The sequence below is a fragment of the Podarcis muralis genome, chromosome 5 (assembly GCF_964188315.1).
Source record: "Podarcis muralis chromosome 5, rPodMur119.hap1.1, whole genome shotgun sequence".
In the NCBI taxonomy this organism is placed as follows: domain Eukaryota; kingdom Metazoa; phylum Chordata; class Lepidosauria; order Squamata; family Lacertidae; genus Podarcis; species Podarcis muralis.
This window is the reverse complement of record NC_135659.1, coordinates 73,500,058-73,521,618: the sequence shown is the minus strand read 5'-3', so window position 1 is coordinate 73,521,618 and position 21,561 is coordinate 73,500,058. Positions and strand designations below refer to the sequence as shown.

The 21,561-nt window shown below is 39.2% G+C and overlaps 1 protein-coding gene and 1 long non-coding RNA gene across 4 annotated transcripts in view; one reads left to right on the top strand and one right to left on the bottom strand.

Moving 5' to 3' along the window:
* Window positions 1–1,752: 1,752 nt before the first annotated feature.
* ASIP (agouti signaling protein) overlaps window positions 1,753–21,561 on the bottom strand; it is a 73,308-nt gene continuing 53,499 nt past the window's right edge. For both annotated transcript variants that reach the window (XM_028734891.2, XM_028734892.2), the window contains exons 2-4: window positions 10,446–10,606; window positions 5,830–5,891; window positions 1,753–4,265 (exon numbers count right to left, since the gene is read on the bottom strand). In XM_028734891.2, the coding sequence (XP_028590724.2) occupies window positions 4,089–4,265; window positions 5,830–5,891; window positions 10,446–10,605 (399 nt within the window). In that variant the 5' untranslated portion in view covers window position 10,606 and the 3' untranslated portion in view covers window positions 1,753–4,088. The remainder of the gene's footprint in view (window positions 4,266–5,829; window positions 5,892–10,445; window positions 10,607–21,561) is intronic.
* Window positions 5,067–21,435, top strand: LOC114599510 (uncharacterized). 2 transcript variants are annotated; one of them, XR_003707323.2, is made up of 3 exons: window positions 5,067–5,175; window positions 9,204–9,335; window positions 21,358–21,435. It is a non-coding gene; the product is annotated as an uncharacterized LOC114599510 (long non-coding RNA). The 2 variants fall into 2 exon arrangements; XR_003707324.2 differs by lacking the exon at window positions 21,358–21,435 and adding an exon at window positions 19,481–19,697.

Sequence of the window (21,561 nt, the reverse complement as noted above, 5' to 3'; positions counted from 1 at the left end):
AGTGATCAGTCCCTGTCTTAAAGGGACCGCTTTTCTCACTTGTGAAATGTTTCGCTGAGCGACAGAGCAATATTGGCACACACTTATCAAATTATGTATATTATTCAGGTGCCTGAATAATTTGCCCATGGTTACTATATGCAATTTTCTGTTCTTCCTCAGGCAATAAGGTGTCTTGAGCCAGCCCTGAACCTTCAATATTCTCTTTAAGTCATGCAGATAAAGGTGATTTCTTTTACAGTGCTTCCTCTATGCATATAGATGGCTTTTGATATCCAACCCAAACACCTTCTAAATTTGGCCTGCGGACGATCCGGGAATCACCGTGTTTTTGCATGAGTAGAATGTGTGTTTTTATTTAAAAAGCATCTCTGGGTTATTTGTGGGGCATAGGAATTCGTTCATCCCCCCCCCCCAATAGTCCGGCCCATGGTCTGAGGGACGGTGGACCGGCCCATGGCTGGAAAAGGTTGCTGACCCCTGGATAAACAGTCTTATTTCCCTTGGTTATCTTCAGCTTGCTGTACAAACATTCTATATCTATAGTTATTTTTCTTGACAGTATGCCAACATTGGTTCATTTTTTTAAAAGAAGTGTTCCCTTTCCTTCCTTCCTCAGTTTTATTTTCCTCACATAACTTCATTTAATTTTGCTTTCAGGACCGGCCTCACCATTAAGCAGAGTGAGGCTGAGGCAGCTCCCTCAGGCAACTGATTTTGCATGTTATGCAAGGGCAGGAAAAAGGTTAATTTATATACTTGTTGTATTTATACTCCCAGAGGGGAGGGGTGGAGAGGCACCTATGGGATTATCTGATTTAGGAGCCAAAATATCTAGACCAGCCAAAGTTACAATGCACCTTGACTGGGAATGCTGAAGCGACATTTGCTGTTCTGCCTCGGGCAGAAAAGTGATTTAGGCCTGCCCTCTCAGAAGGGAAACCATTTCATGTTTACTTGAAGCTAATAAGTAGTCCAAAGAATATTAGTCAGCTTTAAGTAAACTTGAAATAAAGGGGGTGGGGTGGGAGAGAGAAATCAGGTTTACTTGAGGCTAATAAATAATTCAAAGACTATTTATAAGACTATTTATTTATCAACTTCAAGTAAACTTGAAGTGTTTTTCCTTATCCCTGAGAGGGCAGGCCCAAGTCACAGATCAAAGCCTATTTATTTATCAGCTTTGTTCAAGTAAGCTTGAAATATTTTTCCTTACCACCTCTTTTATTCAATTTGCTCCACTCTTTTTGCTCATAAAACAATAATGTCTATGTTTCCTTAGGCAGCTTATAGATTTCTTACATTATTTTTTAAAGTACTGTGTATTTACTTTTATATGCTCCTCCTCCTCCTCCTCCTCTATATGGTATGGAACTTCTGTGTTGTTGCTATTTTTCTCTGACAGTGCATGTGGAAATTTATTTATTTTTTAAACCCAAAAAGAAACATAAATAGCATAAGAAATGCTATTTTTATTGATCTGTTATTAATGCCTGTTATTTATGAAATACAAATTGAACATATACCATTAATTCCCCCCCCTTATTCTTTCACTGTTTTTTTCATATATTTTAAAGTTGCTAAATGTTCCTTTTCTTCATAGTTGACGGTTGGTGGAGATTGCTGCATTGCAGTGAGGTGGTCTACAGATGACCGTTGGGGTCCCTTCTAGAGATGGGAAGGCCTGGGAAAAAACCCAGAAAAAAATTGGGGGGACCCAGGTTCCCCCCCCCCAAAAAAAGCCTTTTTTTTTTTTGTTTGGAAAAAACCCTGGTGTCTCTCCCCCACCCCTTTTCCAGTTTTCCCCCAGGCCTTAGATATTCAGTGTTTTCATCTCCATTTAAGTTTCCTCTCTTTTTCTATTTCGCTATGGATTTCTGCCTGACATATTGCTTTGCTGCCCTATCCCATTCCTCATCCCGACAGATCCACATTGTATATTTAAAGAACATTCAAACAGACATTTAAAGCACATGACTTATTCTGAAGAATCCTGGGAACTGTAGTTTATGAAAAGTACCTGGTATTGTAGGTCTGTGAGGAGGAAACTGCACTGCAGAGTTCTTGGAAAGTACCCATTGCTAGCAGATGTGTTGATTAACCTGTATAGATTAAGCAAGAAAACCTGCTTAATCAACACAGCCTGCAGAGCCCAGGTATTTTTGGGACAGAGTTTGAATTAATTTGGTAAAGAAATGATATTTATTTTAGCACATGCTACCTAAAAGTGGAGATATTGAGATGAGATTTGCTGCAGTGACAGAATGTATTTAATTCTTAAAAATTAAAAGAATGAAAGAGGAGTGCATTTTTTCACAATGGGAAGTAAAAGTAGTTTGTGATGTAGTGATGGGCACCAATTGTGATGGTTTAAAAAGGGTTGGATTCATGAAGGATAGCTCAGTTGGTTAGAGTGTGGGGCTGATAACACCAAGGTTGCAAGTCTGATCTCTGTAAGGGACAGCTGCATATTCCTCCATTGCAGGGGGTTGGATCAGGGATGTCCAACCAGTAGATTGTGATCTACTGGTAGATCCCCAGCTGATCCTGGTAGATCATGGGATCCTTAAAAAGGTAAAGGTACCTCTGACGTTAAGTCCAGTCGCAGACGACTCTGGGGTTGTAGTGCTCATCTCACTTTACTGGCCTTGGGAGCCGGCATTTGTCCGCTGATAGCTTTCGGGTCATGTGGGCAGCATGACAAATCCGCTTCTGGTGAACCAGAGCAGAGCACAGAAACGCTGTTTACCTTCCCGCCGGAGTGGTACCTATTTATCTACTTGCACTTTGACATACTTTCGAACTGCTAGGTGGGCAAGAGCTGGGACCGAACGACGGGAGCTCACCCCGTCGCTGGGATTCAAACTGCCGACCTTCTGATTGGCAAGTCCTAGGCTCTGTGGTTTAACCCACAGTGCCACCTGCGTCCCCACATCATAGTAGCAAAGTAAAAAAAGAATATTTGTGCATGTGAGAAGTGCTTGTGGAAAAAACTAAAAAACTCTGTGCAATCCTCCCCCAAAAAAGCTCAACAACTCTGGGACCTCCCTCCTGCTCAAAAATTCTGGGCAGTCCACCCCACGCATGCTCCTCTTCCCTCCAATGACAATGGGTAGATCACTGCCAGTTTTTTTTTATACTGGGAGTAGATCACATTCTCTTGGGAGTTGGATATGCCTGGACTAGATGATCCTCAGGGTTCCTTCCAACTCTATGATTCTATGATTTCTTTATGGGTAAAGTCATTAATGGCTACTAGGCGCAATAGCCTTTTGTTACCTTTTGTTACAGAAGCAGTGCACCTCTGACAACCAGTTGCTGCGGACAACAGCAGGAGAGGTCTATTACCTTTGTACCTTGCTTGTAGGATTCCCATAGGCATATGGTAAGCCACTGTGGCAAATAGGATGGGCTGGATTTGTGGCATGTTGTGTTGATATCATACTATTCAGTAGGTGTCTGTGGAACTAAGTGCGGCCATGCTCCCTGCTTCAAAGGAGATGCAGTGGTCATAATAATTTGGGTAAGGGCCACTCTTTTCTAGGACCTTGGGTTGGCAGTTTCAACAGGCTTTTATCTTCCACCCTTGACAGAGAGCTAACTATAAAAGACTGAGCAGTAGCTTGTCTCCATCTGCTCTATACTATTTAAAAATCTTCTTTATTGCTACATGGCTGACTTTCTGGAATGTGCCTTTTGTAGCTAGTCAGTGGCCCATGTTTCTCATTCAAACTTGTAATGTGCAATATAATACCACTTCTGAAGAGAGATATAATTCCTTCTTGACATGAAATCTGCTTCTTTTCACCTCTCTTGTAAATACCCTTTCAGGCCGTCAGGCTGCATCTCCTTTCTTTCCATTCCTTGTCATACTTGCTGGGGCAGTGGCTGTCTTGTTTATGACAGCATTTACCTCATGAAAAATATCCCATAATTCATGCAGTTTGGGAGGGAGTAAAAGCCAGCCAGCCAGCCAGCTTCAAAAGTTCTTGGCTTCCTTTGCAATGCACATAAGACAAAGAGGCCTAGAAGACACACTTATGGGTCTAATAAGACACAGAGTCCCCGTGGCATCCCTGGTTTTTGATTTAGCAGTTTGGGTTTCCCATACGGCAGTAGCAGACTGTCTGAAATAGTCGGCAGTGACAGAAGGCACAAAAATCGCAGCAGGGACGAGATGGTGGCTTGCAGCTTGACCAAGTAGGCACACAGTTGGGTGGTGGTGGAGGTCTTGGTTGGGGAGGCTTTTTTTGCTGTGCCTTTTTCTGCGGAGGGGAAAAAAGGATGAAAAGCTTAATAACTCTTAGCTATAATAAGAGTTCCATCCTGTTAATGTCTGGGAAGATCCAGATGTATGGCAGCCCTGCAACTGAGGATTTTTGCTCTTAAAAAAATCTACTTAAAATAAAACCCCAGAGAAGGGCCATAGATCACTAGTAGAGTGTATGCTTTCCTTTCCATTGGGTTCAATCCCAGGCATCTCCAGTAAGCGTGAACTGAAACCCTCAAGAGTTATGGCTTGTCAGGGTTGACAATACTAGGTTGGATGAACCAATGGTCTAACTCAGTATAAGGCAGATTCCACTGTTTCTACTGGTCTGTGAAGTTGGTAAATGTAGAATATCAACATTCTTGAATAATAAAGAAGCTTAAAAAAACCCATTATTGAAGGTCAGGAAGAAAGTCTGTGATCCATTTTTAAATCCAATTTTTTGCATACCTGTCAATTACCGTAGTTTTACAATGGATATGGGTAGTTCTCTGGAAATAAGCTTAATTTCCTATCTAGTAGTTCTGCTGAAGGCAACCGTATAATTTTTCTTTTAGCATGTCTGGCATTCACAGATAATCTCATGGTTCAATTGATCCGACTGTATAGATTCTGATTTAGTTTTCTACTAGCAGTCAAACCTAATATCAAACTTGTAATTAGTGCCAACCCTGCCCCCCCGAACTGTGGGATATAAAGGTGTCAGTCAAGTCCAACATTCCGAGAGGACTAACTGCCTCTATGTGGCAGGCAGTTTTGTCGGTTGGTTGCTGCTAGGAGTGTTAACTGGTAACTGCTCGGATGCAGTCTTCTCATGTTTCACTACTATCTAGTATATAGTTTATCTGTCATGTAACCTAAGCCTGCCTTCAGGAACAACTGTGTAAACCTGAATGAATCTAAAAGTAAAGTAGTTTATGTTAATATGATTCAGATTCATGTGTGTTTTCTTTAAGAGGGACAGAAAGGGGTTATCAACCAGGAAGGTATAATTATTGATAGGACTCAAACGAATTAGCAACCCTCTTGTTGCTGCATAAACTCAAACAGGGGATCATTTAAACTCTGCTAAATTATATAAACGTTCCCACACAAAGCATATCCAGTATACAGGCAACCCCTGATTTACACTGGGGTTATGTTCCAGATTATCATGCACTTGTGTGAAATCATGTGCAATTGAAACACTTCACATATGGCACATGTGGCCACCATCTTATTGAAGCTAAGTAGTCTGGTCAGAGTGGCAACTGCCTGGGAATCACAGTTATGCTGCCTTGGCTTCCATGAAGGATATTGTGTGTCTGTGTATGTATGAACTTTGGACTAAACTAGATGTGAGGTACATACCTTGCTTTTTTCTTAACTGATTTTAGAGTGTGAAGACACAGAAAGGTGAGTTATACATATAAGTACAGAGATACTGTACTTGTTAATATAAGCTGGTAATGTAGATATCCCCATCAGCAACAGAAATGTAAAAGTGAGAAGTCCTATAACCTGTTACTGACAACTTGAACTATTTTGACCTTGCTGACTTTTCAAGATGTATCACTCACCTTCATAGATTTCCTTTTCTCAGCCTCATTCCTGCTGAGCTTCAGGGACGTTTTGGTTAAATCTTTAGAGGGAAAAAACATTTTATTAAAGGTGTTACAATGCACGAATGTAGATACTTTGAGAGACGTGGATTTTCTCACATTGCTTGTCTCTGTCCCCTTATTCCAAGTAATGTGGCAAATTACAATATGTAACATGATGACATCACCCTCTGTGTCACCTCACAATTTGCTTACTTCAGGGGTAGGTGATGTAGTACCTTCCAGATGCTAGTACAACACCATGTTTCATCCCCGTGAGTCCAAATACAGACCGGGACGAAGGATTGACTGATGCCCCAAAGAAATCAGTTGCAGGGATTCCAAAGAAATATGCACAAAATGGCAAAGTGATCAGTTCAAGTGCTTTACATCAAGAGGGTTACATACAGCAATGCAATGCAGGATTCTTTGCCGCTATACCTCAGGACGGACACTGAAACAGCAAGCACCATGGCTTTGTTTGTGACAGGCCAATTGTATATGGGCTACTTATATAAAAAGCCAGCTACGTAAGCTGGCCCCAATTAACAACCCCTGGCTTAGAGTTCCGTTCCCCAGTCCCATCCATCTCTCAGATAAGGGAGTGGCTGAAAGGCAGCCAGCTCGAGACTTTAAAGCTTCAAAGCAAGCAGATAAACATATATGAGTTTATTTTTACCGTAAATATGAATTAGTCCTGGGGTTATCTTGACTACCAAGATGGTGTTTACAGGCCTTCCGGGACATTTGCACCATTTGGTTCTATACCCTGCCACCTCACCATCCCTGATCATTGGTCACATTGACAGGGCCTGCTGAGTACATTTGGAGGGGGGGTTTACTGTATTGCCTTTTATATACCATACATCATGAGATGACAATTGTAGGGCCAGAAGAACTATACATACAAAAATATACTTATGAAGAATGGGGGGGGGGGTAAAGAGATGGGGAGTGATGGCAACTCTATGCTTTTCATATACTGTATCTGAGCACTAAAAAACGTTCTGGGTAACCCTTACCGAATTATATATAATCTAGTGCAACCACCTTGCTCCATATGTTCATTTGATTTTGAGCATGCCAGGTTTGCTTGAGCTTTTGAGCATTCAGCTTATCACCAGGTGACATTGCCTATAACTTTCAGCACTTGGAGACATAGCTTCTGCAACTCTCCTCCTATTTCTCCAACAGTTCTCTAACCCACCTCCTTTCTTCGCCTCTTGCAGGTGAAAATAATCTCCTTAATAGGCTGGGTGGAAGTATGACATTGAAGAATTGGGTAGGTTTGGATGTAATGAGAAGCCATGGTTTCCTGCTGTGTCAGGTGTGGGGAATCATTGGTCCTCCAGATGTTGCTTAACTACAGCTTCCATAATCCCTGGCTATTGGCCATGCTTGCTGCACAGATGCTCTTACAAAAATATAGTACTGCTAAAAATCATTGTAATTCAAATCAAACCTTTATACACCACCTGGATATAAAGCCATAACTGACCCTCTGCAGACAGACAGATGTGATCCATGTGACGCTGTCAAAATCCTATGTGGGCTGGGAGTATAAAGTGCATTGGGGCAGACAGGAAGGAATATCTCTGCCTATGTTGTACCACTGAAATCACTGTTGCCCTACCACTTTCCAGATCAAAAATAACTCCACCCAGGACAAAAAATGGCTGCAGGAAAGTACCCTTCTCACTCAGCTGTACATTAAATTACCTCCCTTCTTCTGCTTTATAGCAATTTAGCACAACCTATGTCAGATCATGTTTCATCTAGTTCCTCTCTTGGAAATCTCACATAATAGATAATATGCCTTTTGTGTTTTAAATACACACTGAAAAGCCTTATGGTACTTGTTCATCATTTCCCTACTGAAGGATGTAATTGAAAAGGCCTACAAAAAGAGAGGTCACACCTTCTATCAGCGCTGACTTCCAGCACCTCTGCTGACATTTACTTTTGTCTTGCAGCCTTTCATCTTCCTGAATGCATCCATCGCTGCTGCTTCCAGGTCCTCAATTCCATCCTGATTTGCTTCATGTGCTCTTTGTAACTGATGATTACTCAAGAGTATAATGATCTCCATGTAATCCTGATGACAGTAAATCTATACTGATAGAAAGTGTGAAGCATCTTTTTACAGGCCTTTTCAATTACAGTCGTTTCTCATTTGTCTATTTATATTTGTTTCTAATATAAGCAACCTTGCTTATATGCTCCCTTGCCCTTGCAGGGATTTATTTACACATACATCAATGTACATAGCAGACACATGCAAGGGTACTAGACATGTACCGTATCTCTTTTCCTCTCTCAGTACCTTACAGTCTAGAGTTTGGAAGTAGGTCTGAGTCACACAGTTATATTGTTCCTTTTTTGATTTGTTAGAAAACCCAAGGTTGCAAAACAAAGAATTTCTCATAAGAAGAGCCTGCTGGATCAGGTCAACGGCCCATCTAGTTCTGCATCCTGTTGTCACAATGAACAGCTAGATGCCTATGGGAAGCCCAAACATAGGAACTGAGTGCAAGAGCACTCTCCTCTACTGTGGTTTCAAGAAACTACTATTCAAAAACATCCTGCTTCTGGCATAGCCATTGTGGCCAGTAGCTAGGAGCCATTCTTCATGAATTTGTCTAGCCCCCTTTTAGAACCATTGAAGTTAGTAGTCATCCCTGCCTCCTGTGGGAGTGAATTCTATTGTTTAACTATGTATAAAGTAGTACTTTCTTTTGTCTGTCCTAAATCTTCAAACATGACTCTGCATTGGATGTTCCTGAGTTCTAGTGTTATGAGAGGAGAATTTTTTTTCTCTATCTACTTTCTCCAAGTCATGCATAGTTTTTTACTCTCCATTTTCTCCCTCCTTTCTCCCCTTCATCCTCTCTCTCTCTCTCACTCTCATATACACACAAGCACATGTCCTATTCTGCCATCATCCATTCATTCTCGCATGTGCAGGTCCACTGGGTAGAGAAGCTGAAAGTATCATTGGAGGTTTGGGCAGTTGTTGCTATCCTTCCCATCATTGCATCTGAAAAGCTAGCTAGAATGGATCTTGGAAAGCAGTTGTTTCCTCAGTACTGAGCAAGGAAGAAAAGTGAGCTGCTTGTTTGTTCTGATAATACTGTGGTGTTCCTCCACAGATGGCTTGTTTTTCTTCAGTGCTGGATACATAGAAATGATCTATTGCTCCTTGGCAGCTCACTTTGGGAAGGAAAGAACCAAACAGGAGGCTAGGCAGGGGACCTGCTATGGCCTGGTGGTTCTGGACCCATTCCAAGACATCTAATTTTAGCAACTGCCTGTATATCTTCATTTTTCCAAAGTGGACTTCGTTGCCATTACAGATGGATTGTGATAACACATCTTCTACCAAACCTCATGCAAGAGATAACTGAGATCCAGTTGACTTTGTCAGAGGAAGTAGAACACAACTTTGCTCCATTCTGGTAGTAGTGAACCTGACTTCAGCTGTCAAGGTAATTATTGAGATTTATTTTACATTGCTTTTATACTGCACCCTTCATTTATATTCTATGATGGTTTACAAAAATACTTTGGGTGGGATTCACCTAAGGAGCCACATCAGCAGAAGCCCTTGCAAGGGCTTCCACTTGCACAATGGAGCTTTCCCTCATCTTCTCCCCTTGTGCCCCTGAAATTACCTTGTGTGTGAGAGAGAAAGCCTCCAGAACAGCACATGGGGAGGAGGGGGGAATCATTCCATCTGGCGAGCTGAAATGCTTCTGCAGACAGAATGTTCAGAATAGTGCTACATGGAATTCCAACCGATATAGCTGGCGTTCTCATTCAAGAGCATTATAAAGGAAAGCGAATTCCACTATTGTCTTTTGCAATGTTCTGTGATTTATTCCCAAGCATTTAGAAGTCATGACAATCCTTAATTTGGGTATGCTGTATTCTGAAATGATAGCAGATTCAGGTCAATTATGAAAGCCATATTTTGCTTAGATGTTGAGCTTTCCCAATATCAAATTTACTTTACTCTCAATTTAGTTCAATTAGCTATTTGTGAACAGATGGCTAATGTAAATGTGTTTCTATTAATCCCAGAATGTCTATGAAGAGCCTTTATAAAATTAGCCTTGAAGTTTTGATTGACTCATCTGGTAACTCTGTGATGTGGTGGAGTTCATATGGGTTCAGTTTGAGTAGTCCTGGAAAGCTACCCCATAGCTTTATGCTTTTTTAAAGGATGACAGAGGCATTGGTGGGATTGTGACGATTTGACCTAAAGCGCAAATATAGCTAAGGGATTTACATGGATTCAGTCACTCAGTATCTAATAGGAGTATAGGCTTTTGTTTTTGAAAACGTAAAATTAATCAGCTGAATTTGAGAGTTGTTCCTTTCCACTCCTACTTGCCTGAAATGACGGTATTAGTTTATTTTAAAAATAAATAAATAATGGCAGGGCTCAGTTCCAGATTAGGTCCAGGTTGCTCAAGGCTGGGCTGCAGAGTACCAGAAGAGAGGCAGAGGTAAAAGAGACACAATGAGTTCTTCTTTCAGAAGTTGCATGCCTCCCAGTTCTGTTTTTAAGATTCCAAACAGAAGACTTTACTGACCTACTATTGAGATAGGTGGGAGATCCGGAAACTTGATTTTGTTACTATTTACCGTACTGTTGACGGCATTCTGCTTTTCCTCAAATACCATGTAAGAGTAGCTGGTTATGAGCAAAGTGCAGCAGAGAAGGAAGCCAAGGAGGAAGTTCCTATATTCCATTCTGGTGAGAGAGAGAAAGAAAATAACACCGTATTAATTTTTTGTATCAGTCACATATACCTGAGGGAAAAGAGAGCAGTGCATATAATGTCAAAGTATACAAATATTTTTGCAGCGTTTCGTTCTGTCCTTCCAACTAGTCACCTTTGCTAGAATGGAGAGAATGTAAGACCTTAAGCTCACAAACCCTCTAGAAAGCCCTGGATTCACTTCTGGATGAGTTTTTTAAAAGATAAAAAGGCATCAAAAAGGATGCCAACTTTTTGTTGTTGTTGCTTTGCTCTGTTTGCAATAACCTCAGTTACTCACATCAGTATGGGGTCAAAGGAAGCAAAGGCTGTTGGGTTTAAAGAGGCAAAATTATTACAATAGGGCAAAAATAACAATCTCACTTTCATTTACTGATTAACCTTGCATCATCATCATCATCATCATCATCATATTTTTTTATTTATATCCCGCCCTCCCCAGCTGAAGCCGGGCTCAGAGCGGCTAACAACAGTAAAATAATACAGCATTCTAAAAGCAATTCATTATAAAATCAGTTCAAATCAAATTAATGGGCTAGAGTTCTGCAAAGTAGCCAGAATATTATCACCACTGCCACAAGATAGGAAGAAAATACATGCAATGTAATTGAAATAACTATGATTTGGCTTCTACAATTCGAAAAAAATCTGGTATACCAGAACAGGGAATGTAAACTGTAAACTGTTGTAAGTGTGCAAATAATTAAAATAGAATTAAAAGGGGCTCCTTTTATATCCCTATGCCCTGTTCCTGCTATGTTGCATTCTTACAATTTCTCTTTGTTACTGTAAAGTAAATATTTGTCACTGCCTTTTGCTGAAACAATTGAAGTTATTGTTGAAGCATTGTGAAGACATACATAAGAGAAAATATGAAGCACCTGATTGCTTGCATAAGGCAAGAGGAAAGTAAAGTATCAGCTTTCTTTAATCCATGAACAAACAATTAAACCCAAGTGAACACTATCAAATCAACTGAAAAATTCCAGTGGTGATCAAATTTAAGCAGCCATTTCCAAGTCAAACAGTTCCAAGTTTATTCATTCTTAAATATCAACTTAGTCCCATAAAAACTGCTGAACACATTTAAACTCAGTCATATTAACAACAACAACAACAACAACAACAATTTATTATTTTTACCCCACCCATCTAACTGGGTTGCACTGGCCACTCTGGGTGGCTTCCAGCATATATAAAAACATTAAACCTTAAAAAGCTTCCCTATACAGGGCCACACTAAGAAGCTATTTTTAAATATCCCCAGAGTTAGGGGTGAGAGCTATGTAAGTAAGTAAGTAAGTAAGTAAGTAAGTAAGTAAGTAAATAAATAAATAAATAAATAAATGGAGAGATCCAGTATTTTATTGTAGCTGAGATTTGACACATCTCCTCAAAACCATAATGGAGCTCCCCACCCTGAAAAAACCCAGAGCCAAATGAAGATAGGTTGTGGGTGCTCAGTGCACACTGGATGCTTTTGGACTGTTGCAGGAGGATGGGGAGATAAATATTTGGGGAGAAATAATGGAACGGAGGGGCTGAATCACTCTACATAGTAACATTTTATTTCAGTGCCCCACTTCTTGTTTTCTATTTTTAAATTGAACTTGTACACTGTCTTGAAATCCAGTATGGTAAAAAGGTGAGTGAGACTATTTAGAAACAATGAACACGTTCAAACCAAACATAAATCAACACTTGTTGCTTTGTGGAATATCTCCATAATATTTTGCACAAAACATGTTAACCACAATCTCACACATAGTCAAGTATGCTTAGGTTCAATGAAATCAGTTTCATGCTGGTTTGTATCACCCATCACAACAAGTTATGGCCTGCTATAATTATGCAAATTGTTTTATTACCCAATTGATTAGGGGGGGAAATGACTCTCAGGGTCCTTTCCCACTCTACAGTTCTATGGTTTTGACAGCTATCAATAAACAAGAACACAGAAAAGGTTTGTTTTCAGACTTTTAAATAATTTTTTGTATGCCCGTCTACCTTTGGGAATGTTACATATTGAGAACACATTCAAACCAATTCTCACCACATAATCCAGAGAAGACAAGGTGCAAAGACTTGTGTGTGATGTGTATGTCTGTGTGCAGGATATAGTACATTTTAATCATTATTCATGAATGTTAAAACCATCGCACATTGAATATGTATTATAAGATTCATGTTATTTAAGAAATAGGCCTTAAAAAACCCCAATTTAAGCCCGAAACACGACTCATATACATATCTTTTTGCTTCATTCTTTTTCCATCTAGCCCTTTATGTAGTTCTTAAACTCAGAACTAATCCTATCTGTTACAGTTAGTCTGCATCGATTGATCACAGTCCATCACAGTTATGAGTGCAGAAGCTCACTGGAGTCAAAGGGCTTCAGTTCTGTGATGCATTATGGCTATCAGTGTGTTCTAGATATGACGTGCATAATTCGTTAAGTATAATAAATCCCCTTCTGTTTTGCAAGTGCATCAGAATCCATTCGTTTCAGGAAAACCAGACATATATCAATTATTCATATTATTCAGTGCCTCCAGATGGCCTTGATCTCTCAATACAAATTATTTCATAGTTACCTTCTCTGGAGCAGCTCTCTAGGACTTCTCTGTCCTCTCCTTTCAGTTCATTTGTAAAGAGCAATGAGTCTGTTCATTGGCATTAAATATTAGTTTTTAAACTTGTTGACAGGGGAAAAAAGACGACCACAGAGCAAAGCTCTATCAGTAGGGAAATGCACAGTGAAAGACTGTGATCACGCCTTCTTACCAATAATATATTTCAACTCTAGGGCATTTTTCCATTCTGGAAAATTCACTGGCACAATGCCACATCTTAATATGGAACATAGCCTGGGCCAGCTGATTGCTCCTGTTAAGACTTTGTCCGGGTTAATAAAACTACACTAGCTGAACTAATTTAACAGAACATATTTAAATTTTTGCAAATATTGAATTTAGGCTCACATAAACCAGCTGAGCTCTTGTTGAAATCAATTTAGCTCAAACCATCTGTAGCAAAACCAATGGATTTACAGTATTTTTCCATGTATAACACTCCCCCCCCCCCATGTATAAGACACCCCCTATTTTTGGGAACTCCAGATTAAGAAAATGGGGGGAGATTGTGTCCATGTATAAAATGACCCACAATTTTGAACATAATTTTTTTTTATTATAAAACCTCATCTTATACACTGAAAAGTACAGTAAGTGCTATGTAAACTGGTTTAAAGCAGAATGACCAGATACTAAGTTTGCACTTGATCTGCTGCTATAATGTAGAGATTTATGGGTTAGGAGCGAAACTGAATCTGAATAAGTAGTGCTAAGTTACACATCACACTGAAACATTAGTCCCTGATGCTTGTGCTGGAAAGGGTATCCGGTAGACAATTCCAGATACTTCGGTTGCTCTTCTCAGCCATGGCAAGGATGTTCACACATGTCCTAAGTTGTTGTGGTGGGCATTTTGCCAGGCTGGCACAAAGAGGGGAAATACATTAATTGAAGAGGGCATCTCAATCCACACTCCTTAATAATCTCTAGGATGACCTATAGAATGCTTGACGGCTCAGCCACACTTCTGCTTATCCCATGCCTAGGACGCATGGGTCTGGGTAGTTTACCACTTGTCACATGCTTTCTAGACACAAGTCTGAGTCGTTTTCTGATTGCTCTACCGCTTTCTCCAGGAAAACCCACTTTTTAGCACCGAATTGGAGCAAACGTCAATCCGCAGAGAAACTGATATTTGCTCCAATTCCATGGTAAAGATCAGAGGTTCCCAAGGGAAACTGTCAGGATAAGCAGAAGTCTGTCAAAAAAAGAAAGAATGAGCTGAGATGCAGAAGTTTCCATGTGCAGTCTCTGTGTGAAAAACTCATGACAGAATGTAACCTTTTGTGGCATGTAGCTTGTCTTGGCCTTTTTAGGACTGTTGTGAAGGTTTTCAAAAGGAGTTGTTTATTAAAAGGAGCTATAGTTATAATACATATTAGTCCGCATAGTATTTATGAAAGGAGTAACCTCAGATAGTCTTAAAGGAATTCTACTTTGTTCTAGCGTGAAAAGATAGCCAACTTTTTATCCAGCTTTCTAATCGGTACTGATGGCAAGAAGATACATTTCTTGTAAAAGCAACCGGACAAACTTTGTGTGTGTGTGTGTGTTTGTTTGTTTTTCTGTATGTGGTGTGTGCGTGCACAGTACCTTGTGTATGTAGCACTAAGAAGGAAACTTAAAGCTAGAAAGTAAATAATGTTTCTGAAGATTGAGTTCTTGCAGTCACCAGTATTGCTCCAAGAGCATGTTATCTCCTTTGTTGGTTGAGAAACTAATTCTATAAACACTAGCTATCTGAATGTTTGTCAGCTAGCCCACATTCACTTTGCATTAGGGTTGCCATATTTCAAAGAATGAAAATCTGGACACAAAAGTTTTCGACGAACGAATCCCGGCTATGCCCAGGAAATTCCGAACGTATGGCAGCCCTACGTTGCAAATTTGTAAAAATATAATATTTCCAAAAAAATCAGCCCTGAGTGCTCACTGGAAGGACAGATCATGAAGCTGAGGCTCCAATACTCTGGCCACCTCATGAGAAGAGAAGACTCCCTGGAAAAGACACTGATGTTGGGAAAGATTGAGGGCACAAGGAGAAGGGGATGACAGAGGACGAGATAGCTGGACAGTGTTCTAGAAGCTACCAGCATGAGTCTGACCAAACTGCGGGAGGCAGTGGAAGACAGGAGTGCCTGGCGTGCTCTGGTCCATGGGGTCACGAAGAGTTGGACACGACTAAACGACTAAACAACAATCTTTCCAAAAAAAAAAACCCCTGTGTGTCTAGATTTATTTTTGGGGGTCTATATTTTATCCTCACAAACACCCTGTGAAAAGCTATAATTTATATCATTTGCATATATCATTTGCATTCTCCCCGGTAAGCAATGTGTTCTGGGCAGTTAATGATAAACTGAAGCTGAAATAAACCCTGAAATTTACTACCAACCGGGGTCATGAGAAGCTGCGAACCACTAGTATTAACCCTACAACTGGGATCATGCTTGGAGTTTGGGGCATGAGGAGAGTAGGAGAGTAGCATACCCCAAACAATGTTTCGGTCAGCAATTTATAAAAAGGTTTATTCTACTTCATGCCAGTCCCCCCAATTCACTGCTCATGCATAATACAGTTCATGTTATTTCGAACAAGAACATGCAACCAGCTTTTTGTTTGTTTGTTGTTTACAACAATTTGGGCCTCGTTTAGAGATGCTTTAGGAAATTGATCTTTGTGAATTTCAATACAAATTGACCTGATCTGAACCACCAAGACTAATGTCCAGATAGGTACTTACAGTGCAATCCTCACCATGCCTACTCAGAAAGAAGTTCTATTGAATTCAATGATGCCTACTTACAGGAAAGTGGTGTTCAGTCTAAGCTATCCATTGGCTTTTAGTTTTGATGTCAAAAGTATCAATGTAGTTTTGATGTAAAAAGTATTTTTAAATACTTAAATGAAAATTGTCATTATTTGGCAGATTAATGTGGAAACAGGTTGGGTGCAAATTAATAGACTATTTCGTTTTATTCGGGGTGATTTCAATGGGAAATTAATTGGCTTTCCTTCTATGAAATTACATAAATTCTATTAATTTCTAAATGCACCACTGTTTAGTAGGATTAGCCTCTATCACTACAGTATTAATCTTTATTATAAAATACCAGTATTAAAATTTAGTCTCCAGTCCTCGAACTGTACCTGAAAGGAAACTAGATGCCAGTTAGCTGATACAGAAAAATATAATACTGTCACTTTAGGCTTCATAAGTGTATATCATAGTGGCAAAATTCAAGGACTGAAGGATACAAGTCATGGAGCAAGATGTTCTCCATACTAGATGGCACATTGACATTGATAATAATAAGCAAACAACTTTTTTAAAATGAGACATCTGGCAATGATTGTCTGAATTGCACTAATGTCACACAGGGTGAGCCAAGTCAGCGTTATCAAGTTGTGTGAGAATTCATAAACAAAAACAAGTTGCTGAAAACTTAGATGTTGTAAACAGCTTGCCTAAAGTTCTGTCTAGTATGAAGGATCCAAGAGCATAGGTAGTTCAGTTCCCAGTGATACTTGACGTGACAATTGAAACACTTTTGTACAAGGGCTCAGACTGTTTATGAGTCTTACAAACAAACTAACAAACTCCAGTATATCTGAATGCGGAGGATGCAGAGAACATTCTGGGAAACAATAGGGTTGGTGCCATCTTATGCCATTCCCACACATATATTAATCTTCGGGGGGGGGGGGCAGGGAGGCCAAGTGGGAAGCTTTCAGTGGCTTGAATGCAACACATAGTTGTCTAAATCACATAGCAACAGTCAATCTAAATTGTTAGTAGCAAGATAGATTTCTTCCTTCATTCTCTGTGGATTATTTATCATGTTTATATACTGTCTTACTTCCAAGGCAGTTTATAATTTAAATTACTAACACAATGAATGATGCAAAATATTCTCAGGCTGATTTCAGGAGCTGATGACACTTGCTCCCTAGCTTCTGCTTTCCCTCAGGGCAGCCAGATCTTAAATAGCCCAAGGAAGGTGAGGTTGGATTCCCAAGCAGTTCTTTCAGGATACTTCTTTCAAGGGCTGGTTGTTATTTGCTTCCTGCCTGGGCTTCTGCTCTTTTGGCTTTGCTCAAGGCACACACAGGTCTTTATGCTTTTGGAAGTGGTGGATAATACAGCCCCAGCTGGTTTTATTTTCTTCATCTTCATTAATAGATTTATTCGGTATCATATGTGGATTATTGCCTAAGCTATGCATGTCTAACAGAGACCTAGAGTGTGAATATATGTAGATATTATTTGAATTCATTGTACAGTGGTACCTTGGTTCTCAAACTTAATCTGTCCCAGAAGTTCGTTCCAAAACCAAGGCGCGCTTTCCCATAGAAAGTAATGCAAATCGGATTAACCCATTCCATACAACCCCTAAAACAGCAATTTAATATTAATTTTACTATCTAACAAGACCATAGATCCATAAAATGAAAGCAATAATAAACATACTGTACGATAAAATAAATAACAGTATTGTAGATGATAAAAATTAAAATTATTATTTTTTCTTACCTGCACTGATGATAGTCATTGTTTGGATGTGAGGCTTATTCATTTCCACAGTCACACAATCAGTAGCTGAACTGGGTTCCACACAGTCACAAAAACAAATTAACTGAAAAAGCCTCAAAAACAAAAATGCAAAATAAATAGCAAAAACAAAAGCGCCAAACTTAATCTGTTCTGGAAGTTCGAAAACTAAGGCGCAGCTTCTGATTGGTGCAGGCACCCCGGATACAATAGCCAACAGCTGCACCAGACATTCGGCTTCTGAAAAACACTTATTTCCGGGTCTTCGGTGTTTGAGAACCAATGTGTTTGAGTACCAAGGCATTTGAGAACCAAGGTACCACTATAATCGTAAAAATAATGCAACTTCTTTAGCCTAGTGTATGCTTATCAGAGGGGCAGAGCAATTCTAACCTCTGTCAAAGTCCAGTTGAGGGAAGTTACCACATATAAAGAGGCTATATCAACCAAAGGCAGCGTGAGATGATGTCACTGGTGTTAAGAGACCAATAGATCTGGACCAGTCTCATCTTGAACTGGGCTGGGAAAAGACACGGAGACCTGCCTGCCTTGCTGTTTATGCTGAGTCCAAAGCTATGGGTTTGGGGGCCTCCCTAGAAATCTTATAGGGAAGCAAGATCTGTTGAAGTGTTAATGCTGTGAACTCTTCTATCTAATGCTCAGCTTGCATATAGGTGTGTAAATAAAACTATATATCACAAAGACACCACTGTCTCCAGTAACCTTCATTCAAAGGAAATCAAGCCCAAGATATATGCTGACAGCCCTGTAATCTTTCATTATTTGGAAATTGTGGTGCACCTAACAGTATAAATAAATAGGAATGCAAGATACATATTATTAATTAATTAATTAGTTAAATTTATTAGTTACTCTTTTTTTACTCAACTCAGAGTGACTTACAAAACAACAGTATACACATATAAAATGGAACAACTGTAGGGTTTTTTTGCATATTTATCTTGGAGTTTTTAAGCACTGGCTTGCATAAATTTCTTTTGTAGTAGAAGAAGAGAAGAGTTTGGATTTGATATCCAGCTTTATCACTACCCGAAGGAGTCTCAAAGCGGCTAACATTCTCCTTTCCCTCCCTCCCCCACAACAAACGCTCTGTGAGGTGAGTGGGGCTGAGAGACTTCAAAGAAGTGTGACTAGCCCAAGGTCACTCAGCAGCTGCATGTGGAGGAGTGGAGACGCGAACCCGGTTCCCCAGATTACGAGTCCACTGCTCTTAACCACCACACCACACTGGCTCTCAGTAGATCTTAAGAAAGTCCATGACCCTGCTGCTGGCTTCATAGCCATTATAGGGAGCATCTTAAATGAACTTTTATGGTTTCTATGTGGAACTTCCCTAATTGTGAAACCATCATGTGGTACAATTTAACTGGAAAAAAATTCAGTGTCACTGCTCATAAAAATCTTATTCTGGAAAACAATATGTTGCTACTACAGGCATATAAGGAAAGGGAAGGGGGAAGTGAACTTAAAAGCTCTTGTTTGTTTTCATTTGCATACAATCTATTTGGCATGTTCAACAGTGTTGGGTAAAGTGGGGTCATCACAAATACTGATTCTCAGTTAGGTCAGTGCATTTCAAAGATTCTGCCTGAGAATACTTTCCATCAACATGTCTATAGAGGATTTCCTTTATGTTGCAGAGAATTGTGTGAGATTTACTAGAGCGCACAATCATGCAGAGTGCTGCTATCCAGGCGTGTTGGGCTCTGCATGCATGAGAGGGCACCTAAGAACCACAGTCAAGACTCCTTTTTGTTGAGTATTGTAAGGGAAACTGTAAGGGAAACCCTGTTTGAAATGGATCCAGACAATCCCAGAAAAAGCTCCAGAAGCCCCTGAGTGAAGAAGTCAGTATTTATTTATTTATTTATTTATTTATTTATTTATTTATTTATTTATTTATTTAATATTTCTACCTCACTTTTCACTTCATCTGGGGTCTCAAAGTGACTGGTAGAAAATGGAAAATATACAATGTACAACATTTAAAACATAGATTAAATAATCAGAGATTGAAACAAAGACCACCACAAAAAATGCACAGAAGACCAAGAAAATCTGACAGGTTTCCCCAGGAAAGCTCAACAATGTGGGTTTGTTCCACCAAAAAAGCTGTCAGGAGTTTTACTTTTTGAAATATGGCAACCCTAGATGTAACATCGTGTAGCGAAGAAGCAGAATCGAGCCTCCCCTTCCCCCTCCCTAACTGGAGATAAACTCCAATTCGCTTTATCATTATGTGTGAACTGGGAAAAGCCTGGTCCCTTTAAACTGTGATTTGTTTTAACAACACAGGATTACAAATCATGGTTTGATTCTCAACAAACCATAATTGAAAGTAACTAAAGATCCCCTGTCCAGTGCATCTAACAATACACAATGGTTAGTTGAAAACAAGCAGTGAATGCTTCCTATCTCCTCGTGGCTGTGCCAGAGATGGAGAGGAGAGCATGTGAGCCCTTTGCTCATTTCTGCTTGTTAGCATTGTATCTGAAATCCACCATTAAGTCTGTGACATTTCTATCCAAAGCCCAAATGTATACAAGAATAGAGTGACCCATTCACTGCAACAGTAATAGGCGGTAATAGTATTATCATGATGAGGTCTATGGAGAATTTTCCAGACACAGAGAACCATGAATTCAGAATTGCTAATCATATAATATAATTAAGTTAATTTCATTTACATTATTAAGTTCATTTTATTCAAGTGGATTTAATATCTGAAATTACCTGAAAGTATTATTAATATTATTATTATTATTAAAAATGTATTGAATTAAACAGGATCTCCACAAAAGCAAATTTGTGTCGCAAAAAACAAAGTTACATTGTTCATCACAAAACATAAGTTGTGTCCACATATCTGTCAGTCACACGGTTATAAAAATAACCTATTTCTCTTTCAAAATTCCATCAGTTTGCCTGCTTTTACTGTTTTTCTTTATTTTTTCTACATATAATGGTTAATTATATCTAAGTTGTAGAACTAACTAAGTTATAGACAAGGACAAATAGTGTCTGTTTCTGTGGGCAAAATTCCAGTATTTAAATGTTGATCAAGGAAACAGAATTTGATCTTGTGCAGACTATTTTGCATTTCCCCTGCGTACTAGAAATTTTTATTTTCTCCTTCCTGCAAAAGCAACAACACCCCTGAGAAGGGAAAAGAAAGGACCTAAATCTGAGGAAAATTTATAGATGTTTAAGAGAACAATTGCCAGTATGATTTTATTATTCTAAATTACAAACCAGAAGTCACCATAGTCTTTGGAAGCAAAAGGAGATCCTACAGAATCTTTCAGACACTTTAAAAATGATAAGAATTCCTCTCCCGAAAACAACCAAGCCAACAAAAAGTACAAAAGATGTATATCTTGTGATACAAAATGGTACTTCATTTTGGAATAATGATAAAATTGAAAATATGTAATTAAAAGGGGAAAAGAAATACTGAATATTGTTAAAACAGGAAACCAACATTCAGAATACTAATATGCAATAAATTACTTTGCAGTTATATGGAAGAAGTTTATAATCATTCTACCGCCATTTAGTCACCACTTACTCACACAAGAAAACACCTCTGATCAGGCAACTTGTTTTTTTGTTTTATCAGGCAACTTGTTATAAATTAAAAATAAACATATCCTTATTTTATTTTCAGTAGTGAATATAAGACCAAAAGAACAATGCGTAAGAAATGAAAAACGATTACTAT